Below are 18,939 nucleotides of genomic sequence, written 5' to 3'. Positions count from 1 at the left end.
ATGCACAGTCGTCGTGTCCTGAACCGGGAGGAAAGGAGGAGGGCTAAGAATAGAGGCCTGGTGCTGGATTCCGGACAGGATATTGTCTTTGAAGCAGTGCAAACAGTTTGAGACAGAGCAGTTTAAAAATCTATGAAGATCCGGCCTTATCCTCCTAATACAGTACTGAGTAAGGTGTCCTGGTGAAGAAGGTTCCGACAGGGCTGAGGGCTGTGTGTGTGTATTAAATGTGCACTTTGTGTGTATAAATGTGTGCGTGTGTGTGTGTTTATGAGCGATGTGAGCATACACATGTTCAAAACAAATAAAAACGTTTAAAAAAGGCAGACCAACTTTTCCATGGTAAAAAAAACGGCAGTTAAACAGCTACATTCCTGTGAACAGAGATCTCTGACCTGGACCAGGTCCTCCTGTATTTACCTCTACACAGGGAGCATCCTCTCAGAGAGCACCCAAATAAAACCAGACCAAAAGAGTCTGCAGACACCAAGGTCCAGACAGACACCCCGACTGGGTCAAGTCAACCGGGACTTCCTTCCAGAACAGTAGCTGTGACTGCTCCGACAGGTCAAAGGTCACACATGTCAAACCTCAGATCCCCAAGGTGGTCCAGTTTCAAGGTTGAGTCCCGTACACAAACCACAAACCTCCATAAAAGGACAAGAAGCAAAAAACAGCTAACTTGAAATCATTAAAAACAGGATCTCGGTGCGAGTTGCCAAACTCGGTGCAGCAGCTAAATCATTCCCAGAGTCCGGAGGCCTGCAGGCTGTGTTCAGCTGTCAAGTGTGTCTGTAACGAGCTAGGAGTGCTTGCTGGTCACCATGTGAGTGCTGGACATGGTTATGTACCTTCTGATCCACAGTAAACTCCCCAGGTTACACTGCAGGATCGCTGAGTCAGAAGGACTGCAGGAGATGCCAAAGGACCTGGATCGGACGACAGGCCCAGATCCTGATAACCGCAGAGTTCTGACTAGTATCCAAAACGTTTAGTCACTGAATAAAAATGGACAACATGGACAACATGACTCCAAATCCCACAACCGCCACAGCAGTCAGAAAGATCGTATATATAAAAAAAAGGTTAGTTAGTTAGTTACCACAGGTCAGATATTACCTGCTTGCACTGCAACACTCTACTTTCACGCAAACAAGCCTGTAACTTTTCAACAAGCATGCAACTCTCAAACACCTGCAGCCAGACATATCATAAGAAACCGTCTTAATAAATAGGATCCAGCAGGCCACAGCAAGCATCCATAGATGCAAGCTGAGACCAGAGACGTGAGGGCTGGGAGCTAAACTGTCTCATGAGGCCCAAATGGTGCATCTGGCATTACTTTACGCAGCCCAAGCACAATTAACCCTGATACTGATCACCAACCAGCCACTGTGGACAATAGACCTGCATGTGAGAACCTGGTAACTGCCCTTAGCAACTGAGATTAGCGACTCAACCACTCCCTAAATTCTTGGAATGCTATGAAGCAGTTTGTGGTTCATCTTAGAATTGTTCTTTTGGGAGTGGTTTGTGCCTTCTAATATCAGTAGCTGCACAGTGACAGTACAGGTACCATGTTTGGGTGATAGGAGAACAGGTAAACTACACTTTGATTTGAGCCAAACCGTGGTCGACATAAAAATTTACATTTATGCATTTAGCAGACGCTTTTATCCAAAGCGACTTCTAAGAGAGAGCTTTACAAAAGAGCATAAGTCACTGATCATAACAACGAGGTGGTCCCAAACATTGCTAGCAGCCAAAACATGAAGCATACATTGTGAAAAAACAAAAGATTAGGTCAGAGATCCCAAATATCTCTATCAGGTTCCTGGTGTTTCAGTTTTATGAGGCACTAGTGTAGTTTCTGTTTAGCCCAGCCAAGTGCAGCAAGGGGCGACGAACAATTCTGTCAACGGTGGTCGACTATTAAACTTGTGATAAGGTCATATATAAATGTTGTTACTGACCTGCGCTCCAAGCACAGACTGGTGCACCATGTGTGGGCGTGCAAGGTCTGCCAGATGGAGAGAGAGAGAGAACCCTTCAGCTAAGTCTGTGATAGAATACTATGTTCCACTGCGTGTCTCACCTGAGATGGGCTCACACATGTCAGTTGAGTGGCAAGATATTATCTTATTCTCCGACATTACATAATAGTTATGTAACGCTTGGTTGGGTAGAGGACTTGTGTGGGTTATGCACCAAGTGGAGCAATTCATACAGTATTGTTTATACATTCATTCAGGTCATAATTTAATAATAAAAGGTTGTTCATAAGCATGTACAAGAAGTATTGCTCTACTCTCATAATTTTGCCAGAATCTAAATGCTTAATGATGCGTGTCGTCTCATGATATGAGATTTCATAACAAACTCAAACTAAATCACTGTGTATTACACACTTATCACTGTTTGTGATGCAAAATAAATGACCTTAAAGTGAAAGACTGGCAATGGGGCCCGAGAACTGAGCCACAGGGGGATAGAGGATAGTCTGTGGTTGCAACCTAAAGGCCAGAGGTCTGGCAGTATAGCCTGCTAATCCAACAGAAGACACTGTGTGGTCCCTGACTGTCTGGATGGGTGGGGCTGGCACAGTGTGATGCCTGGGGATGAAGGAGATATTCAGGGCTGATTACTCACAGCATGTGGACCTTGACCCAAAATGGCCGCCAGCCAAAATCAGTTTCACGAGGGGAAAGTTACTGCACCGGGACAGCGACAGCTGGGGGGAGAACGGCTGGTCCAGGAGAGGATTGGGATTGTTAGAGAGGGGGACCACCAGCCTAAGGCTTCCCCAGCAAGAGAGACAGGGTGTTGCTGGGTGTGTGTGTGTGTGGGGGGGGTCAAATACCTGTGCTCTGACCACAGCTCTGTGATTAGCCTTTAGCAACTGGGTGCTGAACTCAGATGGACCCTGGCATGGCAGCAGATTAAAGGGCAATAAAGATGTGCGTGTGTGTCTGTGGGGGGGGGGGGGCATAACAGAGGGGTAGCCCTGGAGAAATGATTAAACTCACCCTTGTCCTCTACCAGGGCCAGACATATTTAAGCCACCACTTCTCATTGGTCCCCAGGTGGGACAGAGAGGAAAAATAGATGGAGGAAGAAAGCGACCATTATGAATCTCTCAGGGGGAAAAAAACTCCTTTGTAATTAAAAGCTGCTGATCCTCACGCTGTTGTGCCCTGTTGTTCTTGTACGTCTGTGGGCACTTTGTGTCCTGTTCTCCGCTAGCTTAGTGACTGGCTGGCACCGCTGTTATAAATAGCCTCAAACTGGGCTATAGGGCTGGATCCCTCCCCAGTCCCTGTGGAGAAGAGCTGGCCAAACACACTGGGCACCAGGCAGAGCAGAGGGAGGATGTGGAGGGAGAGGAGGAGGGGGGGTTAAAGAGATGAGGAGGAGCGAGAGGAAGGTAGAGAAAGAGTGAGATGGAGGGAAGGGGAGATAGAGTGATTGTGAGAGAGTGTGTGAGAGAGAGTGTATGAGAGGAGAGACGGAGACAGAGAGAAAGACAAAAAGAGGGGGCAGAGGGCATTGCCAAGTCTCTCTCTCCTTACCTCCCTCCCTCTCTCTCTCTCTCTCTCTCTCTCTCTCTACTTCTCTCTACGGGGCCAAAGTAATTTAACCACAAGCCGGCAGCAGGGGTTCACACATTAGAGTGGATATGGAGATCATTATAGCTAAACGACACACGACTGACTCCTCTCACAGTTCCCTCCCTGCTGCGTCTGGGCTTAGGCAGGCAGTCCGGTTAGGAACTCAGACTCGGTGGTCATAGCTAGCGCTAAACACTGTGACGCTGGTGGGTGCTTCTTGTTGTTGTCATAAGCAGGGACTGGCTCTTGGAGTTTGGGTTTAGGGGGGTTTCCACTGGGGTACTGGGCCTGAATACTGGAGCATCGGGGCTGTGATGGGGCAGGTCCCAAACAAACCACCTCTACGCTAACTGCTAAGCTGTGCTAACAGCACCTCATTCAAAGCCTTGGAGCGCTAACGCTAGCTAACCCTGTTTACTATAACTCACCCAGCAATGTGTGGTACGCGCTGGTACCACGCGGTGCTGAGGTGTGACAGAGTCAAGGCTGCATGCCTGCTTAATGACTGGACTCGCTCATCACTCTGGTGTCTTTTTCGACAGAAAGTGAGAGGGAGAGAGATTGATGGTCTGTAAAAACAGGGCTGCGCTGTGGATATGAACAAACACGGGCTTGGGAGCTGATTGACCAGAACTGCCTGCTTCGCAGCACCTACAGCTAAAAAAAGATTGTTCCTTTTGCAATTAGTGCAGGCTAAAAATGTCTTGGATCAGATGTTAACACCCTAACAGCAAGCATGTTAAGTATGTGAACAGGAACTGTTGAACCACTTAACCTTGAAGACAACTTAACACTGTATGATAGAATTTCAAACAAAAATATATGTGAGACAGTATTTAGGTAGACCAAACATCTTATTTATCAGTTTGGAACAATGCACTTCAAGGGTAGCAGTCTTCAGGGTTCTTCAGTTTTTGAAATGTAACCGTAGGGGTTGCTAACCCAGAAAGAGTCAACAAGGAGACCTCTGCCCTGGGGAGACATGAGATGACCCAGATATGATGAGTCTGGCATTTCCTGTGACTGCATCTGAATTAGAATGATCCGTGTCAACACAAAGCAATCAGTGTGGACCCAGTTCTCATCCTTATATTGAAAAAAAAAAAAAAAACCAGACAAGAATATTTCTATAAACCATCAAATACGACATGGTCAGTCGAAACATAACATTTACACTGCATCGGCTCTTGAAAGGACAATCTTGGATGGGATTTGCTTCTCTCTTATCAAGTTCTCAACCCTAGATAGAGAGTGAGAGATCTTCATAACCTGAGCAACTAAGGTGCAGCAAAATGGTACTAAACCTCCTGTGGTAATGTTTCCAATCCAGGGTGTGGCCACTGAACAAACCAACTTTTTGTTCCTGTATCACAATAGGTTGCTATGGCTACAACTCCAGGCCAATGATAGACGATACCCATGATGCAATTCTAAGATAATTCAGAATGCCACCTCTGTCAAAGAAGTGAGAACGAGGACAGAAAGCAATTAGCGGTTCCCCCTGTGCCCCATTTTGTTGTCTATGTGCTAACGAGAGTAATCAACGTCCAGCAAAGCTTCAAGGCCAGTCATGTGAAAGCCCTTCTTAGTGGATCGATGGAAACTGTTCGACAGCATGGGTGTGAAAGACCGTCAGGTCAAGCATGTCAGATGGCTGAGCGGTGAAGGAGTCGGGCTAGTAATCAGAAGGTTGCCGGATCGATTCCCCGCCGTGCCAAATGACGTTGTGTCCTTGGGCAAGGCACTTCACCCTACTTGCCTCGGGGGGAATGTCCCTGTACTTACTGTAAGTCGCTCTGGATAAGAGCGTCTGCTAAAATGACAAAATGTAAATATACAAGCACACAGAGGAAAGATGCATGAAACAGACACACGGACAAACACAAGCAGAGAAACACGCATGCAAGTTACACAGCATTTCCATGCTTCCAATGGCAACAACAAAACAGGAATTTCTCAGTGAGTCAAAGTTCAAAATTAGTCACTACAGGATGTAATTTCACACAAATTTTCACGCAAATCATACATTTTTTATAAAGCCTGGAGAGCACCTTATGACAAACGAACACATTCCTGTAAGTCCTGACAAAGCAGTTATTCCCCCTAAAAAACACTCACGCAACAACAGGAAGTCAATCAGGAAGAAACGTCAGGGAGTAGACTAGTTCAGTCGATTCCAGGCAATGTGGTCGTGGTGGTGTTAGTGTTTGTGTGTGTGTGTGTGTGTGTGTGTGTGTAGGGGGATGCATCCTGAAGGAACAACAGCTAGAGCCCCAGAGGAAGGACACAATTCAAAAGCACTCGTAGTCTGTCACTGCATCTGAAATGTCTCACATGCCTGTCGATTTGGAATAGACATGACTTATCTGTCATGTCGATCAGCGTGGCTAGACAGGCTTGGCACGTATTTACTACCCCATGTCCAAGGAGCGCTCTGTACACGCATGCTCCCGCCTCTTGTGAAGGACTATTCATTGCGAGGGACTGCCGGAACACACACACACACAAACACACTGTGTGGCTCCCTTAGTGGTTTTTCCCATCCTGTGATCCACTGACAGAATTGTAACAGTGAGCAGTAACATAAATTAATCCTGCTAGCTTTTTTTGTGACAGACTTCGATCATTGATGAAATGTTCAAAGGCAGCAGCTAATGGGGAGGCTCGTTTTCCATTAGGGCACTTGAACACTGAGCCAGCTGGCACAAAATTCCACAGTCCACAGACTCCACAGCAATATTCCTTCTCATTTGGACGGTTCTCCCTTCAGGTAAAACAGAAAGCAAGAAGGGTGTGTGTTGAGGAAAAAGCCACTGTTGCCGGTCGGGCAACGGAGGGGAAACCCTCTTCAGGTTGTAAGTATACAGCCAGAAAGGGAAACCAGGATAAGTGACTCATTTGAGGAGAACTCCTTATGAAAACCATCCAGAGAACACTTTCAAGAGCCATAAACATTTCACTCCCCCATCGCCTAGGAAACTAGTGGGATGGGATCAAGAAAGCATCCATCAGCTTGATTAAAACAGACCGAGAATGTAGCTGTGTAGTTAACTTGCAAAGCTACACCTCAACAGATAGATATGTCCCTGGTAAACAAGCAACAAGTGGTACAAGCTCAAAACAAACAGTTCATTTCTCAGCCCTCACAGTTTGAGAAGTGGGTGAAGCAGCTGTTGCTTTAGGTTTTACAGATCATTGATGGTTGAATAGCTCAGTGGTAGAATATTTGAGAGCAAAACCCAGAAACGACAAGTTTAAATCCCCCCACCCCACCGGCCCACCCCTTCTCTCGTTTGTCACTTTGGATAAAAGCATGTTGTTATTATTATGACTGTGTTCAAATGATTTGGGAGCTACAGTACTAATGTTGTAGGCAGATAAGTGCTAAGTCCCCCAAACCATCTGCTATGTTGTAATGCGAGATGAACACATACGTTGCTGGAATTGTTTACCAGGAAAAGTTGTTGAGGCTAAAAGAGGAGCACAGGAACCTGTTAGTCAAGCCCCAATACCTTTTGTCTACCAGTCATGCAGAAAGGAAAAAAACCCCCAGCTAAGTCTGGCTAAACTAGCGGATTTGAACCACTGCAGAGCATCAACTTTGCGATTGTAAACATATAGCCTGAGACAGGAGAAGGAATTGTGCACGTTTGTAATCAGCTATGATGGCCAGCTCCTTAGTTTGGTGGCGTGTCCATGTTTTACAGCGTTGTGTTCATGTGTTTATGTACCGGGGAAATGGCTAGATGTCTTTTGCTCTTTGCATAACTCAACAATTCAGAGTGTAAAAATAGTTTTTCTCCAGCTAACCAGGAACAGACAGACATTACAGGCATTCCCCAAAACATCTTCTTCACCTCAATAACAGCAACCACACTGACCTCAGTGACGTCTTGTTCTCATCAAGACTTGTCAGAGCTGAGGATAAAATGTAGTCACACTTGAACCCATGTTAAACATACTACCAGACTAGCCGAGTGCTTCACAGTCAACCATTCATGGAACAACCTTGGAAGGTTACTTAATTCCTTGGGACCCTGGAAGGTTGGTTGAGTCAGTAGAGTTAGGGCCCGTTAGTCTGGGCCCGTCAAAACCAACACTGCTAAAGTCAGGTAACAGTAACACCACATGAAAGCCAATTACCAAGAAAATTCACTATTTCCTGAGATGAGTGTGTTTTACAGTAAGGGTGGTTATCCCGTTGTGTCTACACTTGTCTCTCTTGTGCGGCTAGTCATGTGACTAAACACAGTTGCATAGTAGAAAATGCAAGTTAAGCGGCTGCATTAAAAAGAATTAAAGAATTAAAAGTTAGGCTATAAAACACAGGACAAAAAATATCAAGGCTGCCCTATCGCCAGAATTATGTAATATCGTTATTGTGATGACATCATTGTTGCACTGTCTGGTAAAAACTAAGTCTATTCCTAGTAATCAGAAGGTTGCAGGTTCGATTCCCAGCCGTGCTAAATTACGTTGTGTCCTTGGGCAAGACACTTCAACCTACTTTGGGGAAGGTCCCTGTACTAATTATAAGTCGCTCTGGATAAGAGGGTCTGCTAAATTACTCAACGTAAATCTATGGTGATGTACTATGCTTACTACAGTGTATGCCCCAGTTGTACGTTGCTTTCGACACATCAGCAACAACATGGGCTGTTGAAGTCTGGAAAAAATACTGATGTATCCCATCACAATGGTAAGGACGTTACTTAGGATTCAAAGGAAATAACAGGAGGATAAGAACCATCTAGACATCCCTTGGACTGTTGAGAATTTTCCCCTCGCTCGCCGCCACGAGCTAGGAAAAAACGTCTGGGGGCGATAATGGAAAGAGGACTTGAGATCTTTTTTTGGGTGGTGGGGTGGGGGAGGTGTGGGGCGTGGGGGGATTAAGACGGTGTCAGAGCTTCCCTGACGAATGGAGAGCTCAAGCTCATTAGACAGGCCACTAGGAGCCATTGGAAGCCACCGCTACCGACGACCAAGACAGGAGACTGGAAACAGAACTTGCTTGCTACTTTCCCCTGAGTCATCACTGCTGCTGCAGGGACAGGATGGAGGGATGGAGAAGGAGGGGAAGGCAGAGGAGGTGGTACTTACCCAGGATGGAGTGGACCCGGACGGAGAGCTGGGTACGAAGAATCAGGATGGGCTTCTTTCCTTTTCTGCGGAGAAGAGGACGAAAAGACGGTTTAGAAGACAGTTTAGAGTTAAAAAGGAGACAAAACCTGATTTAAGAACCACTCAACACTCTAAGATAAACACAGACTTCTTAAATTGAGAAGTGCAGCACATTGTGGCCCTTCCACAATGGGAACAAGTGGAGAGCAGCAAAATAAGGCGGTTTTGATGTGTAGCGCCTGAACTCTAACACAGCTGGCTGGAGGAACACTGGATCTCCATCTCCCTGACTCCCACATGCTGCCATCCCATAAACAGACTCTGGTGTGACGGCCACGGCCCGACCAGCAGGGATTTGTACCATGGAAAGTTCTAGAGCCGACATAGAGGTATGGAAAGTATCTGTTCCTGTCTGAGAGTTTGTGTGTGTGTAGGTCTGAAATAAAGGATTTAGGTTCTCGGCAACTGACACATACTGTGAACACATGCAGTAGCTGCACATAGACTCTTACAAACGATAATCACGCCTACATTTTCCAGGCCACGTCTAGTGACACATTTCCTCTTTGTATTTCACCCCAACACAGTCTTACTTTCCCCACCCCAAGTTACCAGCGTTTCAGCTTTGACCAACCGCCCCAGACACACACAAACACACACACAGCCACACACAAAGTTACAAGATCCGCTGCCAATTTTCCTCTGATCACCATGTTCGTAAAGGCAGCAGTCACCCTGGTCTTGCAGGAACTGCAGGGGATCCTCTGAGGTAACTTTTCTAATGGGAGGGAAGCTGGATCCAAAGCAAACACGCTCCGGACTCCAACAGCCAGAAGTGTTTTTCTTTCACGGTCACGTATTCTCCTGAATAGTAACATCATTTTGCTAGTGTTTTTACTCCTTTTACGTGTCTGTGTGTGTGTGTGGGGGGGGGGGGGGGGGTTTAACATTCATTTGTGCCTGTAAGATAGGGTATTTGACATGATCACTGTCACAAATCCATGTTCACCACTGAATGGAGATACATTCTGATAGCAATGAGGCAACAGACTGAGGACTGAGAGGTCGATAGGAAAGGTTCAGAGTCAGTCTCCCAGGGAAACGTCACCCATTCAGAACAGGATGTGCCTTTGTCACAAGGGACAACATACAGGCTGTACAAGAACAGCCAGCATAGAAAGGGGAGGGGGGGTCAAACAGGATTCGAATAATATTCCAGAGCATTCCGCCATCGTAAATATTTTCATTGTTTGACAAGTCGCTGAATAGAGGCCAAAGATATGAACCAGTAGTCATTGGAATATGCAACAATGACTGTCTGTTTCAGTGTAAACCTGCAGTTGGGCTCATATGAATTTCTAATAGCAAGAAACTGAAGTGAATGGGTATTGACCCCAGATTGCAATTAACTCCAGACTACAATTAGTCAAATAGAGTATCAAATGGTTATAAGGATTGGCCATTGGGTAATATGATTTAAACTGTAAGATTAATTAAACTTTTAAGACCATTAAGACACTATTTAGCCTCCATGGTCGTTTGTCCTAAGCCCAAGGATTATATGCCATGACAAGCTGTATCAAGTGTGTGTGTGTGGCCATGCTCCTGTTACTTGGACTTTGTAAATGATTCAGGATCATGGATAGGGGTTATAACTCTGTTAAGCAGAGGAACAACACGTCTCAGGGCAATATGACGTCCAGTACTAGAGATCAACAGAAACATTTGATAAACTTACAGTTGAACTTCTCACACTAGAACTTAATCCATAATAATTGCTTGGAACTATTACGATCATCTATTGGTTAATATGATTTCAACTTTAAGAATTGTGGGACTCTTCCAATATCTCACATGTTAAACCCACTTCATTCTTCATCTTCAACACTTTCAAATCCCATTTGAAAGAAAATACAATTCAAACTACTATTCCACCACGCCAGTCTGTACCCACCTGCAATCAGACTCCCAAGACCTAACCATACTAAAACCCTACTGCAGTACCGGTAGTTAAAACTGAATCTACAGTTAGGTACTGTGAAGTCGTATAGTCCTTATGTTTCCTGGTCTCCTTCTTGACCCATTTCTCTACAGAGTCATCTGAGTTTCCTGCTCCAGACAAAGCATTAATTGTCTGGTAAAATTATTTGTCACGCTTCCCTCCCAGACGCTATTTTCAAACGGGTCGGATGATGTCATTATGAATATTATTTTCTCTCAGGACTTGTTCATTATAAGAGATTAAAAGATGGGGGGGGGGGGGGGTTGGGTTGGGTTTCAAGGGGTCATGCGACAGTGCGTATGCACCTGTGCGTATGTGTATTGACTGTGTGTGTATTGTGTGAGTGAATGTGTGCGTGTGAGTGAATGTGTGTGTGTGTGAATATGTGTGTGTGTGTGTGAGCAGCACTTTTACTGTATTCGAGTAGACACCCCTTCTTTGCGCCTCTGCTCGGACGGAGGTGTGTGTGTAAGGTAAGTGTCAACCTGTCAAGTGTGTGTGTGAACGAGTGTGTGCATGTGTGAATGTGTGTGTGTGTGAGCAGAACTCTACTGTATTCAAAGTCTCTACCCAGCTCCTCTGCTCTGACAGAGGGGTTCCCTGAGAGTGAAGAGGACAGCTTCACATCAACATGCTCACAGGTTGGCCTGGTTGGACACATGCCACAGAGAGACCAGTCACCCATACACGATCTCTCCCCTCAGTCATCACAGCTCCGTGCCATATTCTGCGCCGTGGGTTTCTACGGAGACGGCAACTGGAGGAGCTGGGAGTGACAGAGAGGTGTAGAAATGGTCCGCCGTCCGTTATTATACAAAGAGACAACACACAACTTGCGACACACAATCACTCTGTGATTCTGAAAGGTTGTTTGTCTGAATTTACCGTCCGGGGTTTCAACAACTGCAGATCAAAAGATTTTTCCACAAAAAAAAGCAACATTTCCATGATTTTTCGGGCCCTTTAAATCACCACTTCTACATTTCAAGAGTTTTCCACGGCTGGGGGACCCTGACAGTAAATTGTTTCAGATCACAGTGATCAGGCAGTGGCCTAGTCCTATAACCCCCACCGTCTGCTATGCTGGTACAGAAATAAAACACTGTCTCCATCCTGAGTCAACCCTGTGTTTTTACTGTCATCACCCTGTCTTTACCACTAATCTCTCCCTCCCTCCCCTCCCTTTCTCCCTGTTTCCCCTCACTTTCACCCTCTGCTCCCTCTCATTCTCTCCCTAGTGGTGTCCTACGTACAGGGGACTCTGAGTCACCTTGTACACCCCAGTCCTGTCTCAGCCCTCTGCTGGTGACACACCACACACTAAGACACACTCATGGCCTGCCACAATGACTCACCTTGTGTCTGTGGGATATACTTTTACGCATAAATATCCATCCTGTACAGTGACTGGCTTAAATAAGTCTCAGAGTTGTTTGAAAGTCAACCGCTTCTCAACCAATCAGAACGAATTGTGCCACCAAACAGCGCTAAAGAAAGTGTTTACTATGGTAAAACAAATTGTTTTGGAGTGATCCACCGAAGGATTCTGTGTGTGTGTATAAGAGGGAATCAGAAGAAATGGGGGAGAAACAGGGGGAGAGACAGGGGGAGAGACAGGGGGAGAGACAGGGGGAGAGACAAGGGCAGAGACAAATGTATTTGTATTGCCCTTTTTACACGCAAGCATGTCACAGAGGGCTTCACATACGCCCGTAGAACTCCCCCTCAACCAACCTAAACCCTCAAGGGGAGAGACAGGGGGAGAGACAGGGGGAGAGACAGGGGGAGAGACAGAGGTAGCCGTCCTTACGCAGAGTCTTCGTACAGCTGCTCCAGCTCATCTCGCTGCTCCGCCAGGGACATGTCCAGGTCCAGGTAATTCCCAATGGTGGCCAGCTGCAGGGCACACTCTTCCAACTAGGAGGGGGAGAGGGGTGGGGGTAAGGGGGAGCAGGGGAGAGGGGTGGGGGTAAGGGGGAGCAGGGGAGAGGGGTGGGGGTAAGGGGGAGCAGGGGAGAGGGGTGGGGGTAAGGGGGAGCAGGGGAGAGGGGTGGGGGTAAGGGGGAGCAGGGGAGAGGGGTGGGGGTAAGGGGTGAGGGGGGGAGGGGCAGACAGTCATACAAGTGAACATACATTCACACGCTTTCCCTGTCTCACACACACACACACACACGAAGATCCGATTCTCTCGTCTTTTTTATCCTGGCATACCTCACGACTGCAATCACATCCCTCTGATCAATTTCTAAAGTATTCGACAGACCGATGATGAGAGGCTGCATGCTTTCTCTAAACATGGCAGGATATCTCCCTTGGCTTGCGAGATGCTGTCATCCTTCACATTTAGAAGGACTTTGAGCTTGTTCTGAGGTTAGAATATGTACTCTCTATTTATAGCATTTCAGTCATCATCTTGATAACTCTGGCATGGGCCGCATAGTCTTGTTGTTCTAGCACAGTGAGTCAGAAAAGGGAATTTCTGTGGCATACCTCATGCGCACAGTTCACTGATATCATGTTTGCTTATAATGAGTGATAGAAGCCACACAACATTAAATACCAAACAGTCCAGGAAAAATGTTCAAAACATTAGGCCACAGCATGACCAATCACATAACAATTACAACTACGCACTCGTAACAATCGACATGCCTAAGAGTTATATTGGGACTAGGTAAGAATCACATTTGAGAGGAACAGAAGGTACATTTTATTCATGGTCTGGACAAGATATCCTACTAAACTCTATAGGATCTACACTACAGGAGTTTCCTATCCCAGAATACAAAGTCAAGGAGGCCATTTCACTGAGCTTATCTTGTGTTTACAGATCCCACCCTTTCCTTGAGCATCAACTCAATTTAGCCCTAAACTGGCAACCGCAGATGGGGGGGGGGGGGGGGGGTACAGTTGTCAGATACCTCTTTTCTTATGAAAGACAGAGACCTAAACCTAGGAAAACATCAGAAAACATTTGACGAGCCAAATTGTTTGAATACAAGTTGCCAATGAGGTGTGCAAACTGTCATGCCTGTCCTTCTGATCTCCCCAGAACAGTGCAAGTCTCGCCTCTGGTTCATGTTTGAGATCAGAGACTGGATTGGCGATGGAATGCGTTTTGGTGGAACAAAGTTTGAGGATCAGTCAGAGAGGGATTGAGGTGGGGGGGGGGGGGGGGGGAACTATTTGAACACAGATAGCGTACTTCTCCACAATGCAACATGGAAAGATACAGCGTGCAATGAACTTGCATGTTGGCATAGCAGCCTGCATGTCAAATGCATTGTGTGCGGGTCCATTGCACATTCAGTTTTTACTTGTAATTTTAAGTATTCACATGTACAATAAGTCAAAATCAACCCGTTTACAGTGGGGAAGTGTAATATATAATGGATTTCAAAAGCTTACAGAAGATATTGGATTCCGGTATTTAAGTAAGCAATGATTGGCATAGTTGGTCACACCTGTTAACTTTCTTGCGTTGACAAAACACTTCTGTGTGCAGGCACACTTCTGAACTCGTCTATTTGTAAAAGTGACAACATACATACCTTCAACGGTGCCTCTAGAAGTTTGTGAATTCCGGCAATTTGTTCACTCAATGCAAGGTTTTCATCGATATTGTACGGTGGCGGTCGTCTCGGCTCTGGGAAATTGGTGCAAACGAATGGGTCCGAATCCTCCAGGTATTGGACTCGGCATGTGATAGTAGCCATGGTTAATCTTGTCTTTACCTTGTTTGTAGCTGTTAAAATATGATTGTTCTATGTGCCCATTGAAACGAGAAATAAAAGGAGACCCGACCCGCTCAGTTGAACAGATGCAATTGTTGCTGGAGGAAAAGATCGCTCGAACGGACTATGCTACCCGAAGGAGTCGTGACGTCATATGAGTCATGCGAATGAAAATAGAGCTTTCCTTGGCCACACAGCTCAGCTGGCACACACACACACCCCTTCCTACAACACCGCTGTCGAGCCTACATATTCCAAAATTATAATAATGTAAAATGTATAATGTAAAGTTGGATCCATTGTGGGTTAAACAATCAGTAACATCACCAGAACTGACGCGGGTATAATTGGCGTTAAGACGTCTACAGACTTGTTGATGGTTAATTAGCAAAGGTTGTCTTACAGTGTCTTCCACTTTCTTTCCATACGCTGTATAAATTTAGCTCCATATTATGGCCATGGGCTCACACCGACTTTAATGACTTAATTACAATCTGCACAATGACACCTTGCCACATTGCAATTTGCACTATTTGTAAATGTTGTACTTTGTATTTTTTGTACTATCTGTATTTTTTGTATTTTTATATTGTAAATCATGTCTACTTTATATTTACATTTGATAAATCTAAATCCCCTTAGTATACGCTAGACTTTGTACCTTTTGAATAGTTAGACCACATATTTAAGTTTTAAGATTCCTATGTTTAATGTATGCACCTTCCTGCCAAAGTAAATTCCTTGTTTGTGCAAAATTTCATGGCGATTAAAACCCTTCCTGATTCTGATTCTTGTTATTACAAAGTGGTGTTTTAAGAGTGCAGCAGTCAACGTTTTGTGAAAGAGCTCTCTCTTGTGGTAGAATGACGCTAATACAAGCAGGGGCGCTCCATTTCACCACTGTCAAACGTATAGATTGATGGCAAACAATACATTGTACTACATTATTACGAAGTCTGTAACACAACACACACGAAGTTTTTATGTTAAATGTCTAGCCATCAATAATATGTATCTGTTTGTTTGGACAAATATTTGCAACGGAAGAAGTTTTGTGGTGTGCGTTTACTGATGGTTTAGCACAGCTAAGATTGCGGGGCCACAGACTATAAATTTACATTCAGTAATTCAGCAGACGCTCTTACTCAGCGACTTACAGTAGGATGAAGAGCCTTGCCCAAGGACACAACGTCATTTACCACGGTATGGAATCGATCCTGCAATCTTTTGATTACTAGCCCAACTGCCTCACCGCTCAACCATCGGACTCTTAAATTATTTTTATGCATTTAGCAGGTGGTTTCATCCGAAGCGACTTCCAAGAGAGAGTATTACAAAAGTGCATAGGTCACTGATCATAACAAGATAGAAAAATGTGTGACCCCATCGTAACTGCTTCCCAAAGGTGTTAAATCTTCAAACGATGGTTTGGGGTGGTTATATCATCCCTTCAAAGTAATCTGGAACCATATTTTCTGATTTGGAGCCATCACAGAGCCAGTTCCACAGAGGTCACCATTTCTGACGGCCGTCAGAATGTGTAACCCAAAAAATAAACCCTCCAAAAAATGTGTGACCCCATCATAACTGCTTCCCAAAGGAGTTAAATCTTCAAACGATGGTTTGGGGTAGCTATATCACCCCTTCACACTAATCTGGAACCATATTTTCTGATTTGGAGCCATCACAGAGCCAGTACCACAGAGGTCATCATTTCTGACGGCCGTCAGAATGTGTGACCCAAAAAATAAACCCTCCAAAAAATGTGTGACCCCATTGTAACTGCTTCCCAAAGGGGTTAAATCTTCAAACGATGGTTTGGGGTATTTATATCATACCTTCACACTAATCTGGAAAAAGATTTTCTGATTTGGAGCCATCACAGAGCCAGTACCACAGAGGTCACCATTTCTGACGGCCGTCAGAATGTGTGACCCAAAAAATAATTTTACAAAAAAGATCGATATTATCTGTGACCCCACCGTAACTGCTTCCTAAAGGACTTAAATCTTCAAACAATGGTTTGGGGTAGCTATATCATTACTTCACACTAATCTGGAACCATATTTTCTGATTTGGAGCCATCACAGAGCCAGTACCTCAGAGGTCACCATTTCTGACCTCCGTCAGAATGTGTGACCCAAAAAATAAAAAAATAAAAAGATCGAAATTATCTGTGACCCCACCGTAACTGCTTCCCAAAGGAGTTAAATCTTCAAACGATGGTTTGGGGTAGTTATATCATCCCTTCACACTAATCTGGAACCATATTTTCTGATTTGGAGCCATCACAGAGCCAGTACCACAGAGGTCACCATTTCTGACGGCCGTCAGAATGTGTGACCTAAAAACTAAAAATAAGATCGAAATTATCTGTGACCCCACCGTAACTTCTTCCCAAAGGACTTAAATCTTCAAACAATGGTTTGGGGTAGCTATATCATCCCTTCACACTAATCTGGAACCATATTTTCTGATTTGGAGCCATCACAGAGCCAGTACCACAGAGGTCACAGTTTCTGACGGCCGTCAGAATGTGTGACCCAAAAAATAAAAAAATAAAAAGATCGAAATTATCTGTGACCCCACCGTAACTGCTTCCCAAAGGAGTTAAATCTTCAAACGATGGTTTGGGGTAGTTATATCATCCCTTCACACTAATCTGGAACCATGTTTTCTGATTTGGAGTCATCACAGAGCCAGTACCACATAGGTCACCATTTCTGACGGCCGTCAGAATGTGTGACCCAAAAAATTTAAATAAAAAAAAGATCGAAATTATCTGTGAACCCACCGTAACTGCTTCCCAAAGGATTTAAATCTTCCAACGATGGTTCGGGGGTAGTAATATCATCCCTTCACACTAATCTGGAACCATATTTTCTGATTTGGAGCCATCACAGAGGTCCTGTGGTGCTGGTGACCTCTGTGTATTACATCAAAACAGCAGAGGTCACTGTAGTACTATTAAGTGTTTGACTGGATTGTGTCTGGTGTGCAGTCAGGTGATGAAAACATGAGTGTGTTTAGAGTACAGGATTGTGATAGAATGTGTATGAATGTTATTCCAAATGAAGACCTAGACAAAAACATCTGTGGTAAACCGGAATAAATGTCATGGTAGGAAAATAGTTGAGAAAATCTCACAGTTTTGTGTACGAATTTGGCAGAATTACATTGCTTCAAATTGCATTGCGACCTTAATTGCTTGGTACCATTAATCAAGAGGACTAATTTGGTCTGTGGCAGTAGACTGTGGCCAGAAGGAATCACAACGTTACTGCTTGTTTTCACAGAAACCTCGAGGCTGGTCCCTTCCTCGACCTGTGGTACACTGCATGCCGTCTTCCTCCGCGGCACAATATCGCACAAACGACAAACCCCCTGCAGGGAATGCACCCTTTGTGCCCCTGTTGTCACTAAGTTCAGAGAGTTTCCTGCAAGCTAACATGGCAGCTATTGTCCTCAACTGACACTTTCCAGGAGGAAAGTTGGTTTTAAAGTCTTTAAAACCACAGAACCACAGAATTCCGCCCTACCTGGTAGTGTCCCTCACTGTTTTATGAAAGCTTGTTAGCCACTGTAACAACGGAGATGAAAGAATGAATCGGGTAACCTTTATTGACCGTTGGATGCTCCTGTAGGCTACAGTAGGACTGCTCATTTCATCGCCTGTGTCGTTTGAATTGTGGAAGTATTGGGGTTTAATGCTGGCTATGTATATAGGCTACTGTACATTTTATTTCATCCTCTAAAAGTGCTATGGAAGTTAGCTAATTTGCTTAACTTGCAATCGTTTGCGGGCTCTTAACCAGCTGGGCCTAATAATCAATCATTCCAGTTAGGCAATCCCAGGTTCTGAGACTTTAAACTAACTTGGAGCTAGCTACAAGTAGCCTACTGTATTAGCTATCTGCTACTGTAAAGCTGTATTTATTGGTAAATCAAATTAGGTCCCGATACTAACCGAGTTCTAGACTGACGTTCGACAACAGTTGATATCAGTCAACATAGAGCGGCTTAATTCACATTATTCAGGCGATTGTAATGTTGATACAAAGTTTACAAGGTGGACACTGTTATATTTTTAATAACTAGTACGTTAAACAAAGTCTGTTTAAAAATAGGGATTATTAATTTAAAATAATCGATGTTGACAAAACTAGTGTGGACCTATCCCATGGGGTTAACCTTTTTGAATAACTCTGATTAAATATTCAACAGCCAACTTAATGGACCCGTAACATAATACGAAAGCTATAAATAGCCAAACATTATTATTTTTTACCAGTGTGTGGTCTAAGGGTATTCTGTTAAGATGATATATTTCATATAAAAAAAAAAACTGTTTATTTGTGGCAGCTGGCAGCGCAGGTGCTGCAGAGACCCCTGCACAAGCTAACCTTTGAGCGGCATAAAGATTCTGTGATGTAACTCTTGTCAGCACGCGCAACTGGAGCACGTTGGTGTT

General features: G+C 44.7%; 1 protein-coding gene across 4 annotated transcripts in view; it reads right to left on the bottom strand.

Moving 5' to 3' along the window:
- Positions 1-14,607, bottom strand: part of fhod1 (formin homology 2 domain containing 1) — a 46,225-nt gene extending 31,618 nt beyond the window's left edge. For 3 of the 4 annotated variants that reach the window (XM_047050955.1, XM_047050956.1, XM_047050957.1), the window contains exons 1-3: positions 14,286-14,606; positions 12,545-12,651; positions 8,712-8,776 (exon numbers count right to left, since the gene is read on the bottom strand). In XM_047050955.1, the coding sequence (XP_046906911.1) occupies positions 8,712-8,776; positions 12,545-12,651; positions 14,286-14,450 (337 nt within the window). In that variant the 5' untranslated portion in view covers positions 14,451-14,606. Of the gene's footprint in view, positions 1-8,711; positions 8,777-12,544; positions 12,652-14,285 lie in introns of all 4 variants that reach the window. The other variant, XM_047050953.1, reaches the window with a different exon arrangement.
- Between the last annotated feature and the right edge of the window lie 4,332 nt (positions 14,608-18,939).

This window comes from Hypomesus transpacificus, unplaced genomic scaffold (assembly GCF_021917145.1).
Source record: "Hypomesus transpacificus isolate Combined female unplaced genomic scaffold, fHypTra1 scaffold_132, whole genome shotgun sequence".
Taxonomy (NCBI): domain Eukaryota; kingdom Metazoa; phylum Chordata; class Actinopteri; order Osmeriformes; family Osmeridae; genus Hypomesus; species Hypomesus transpacificus.
This window is presented reverse-complemented; position numbering and strand designations above follow the sequence as displayed.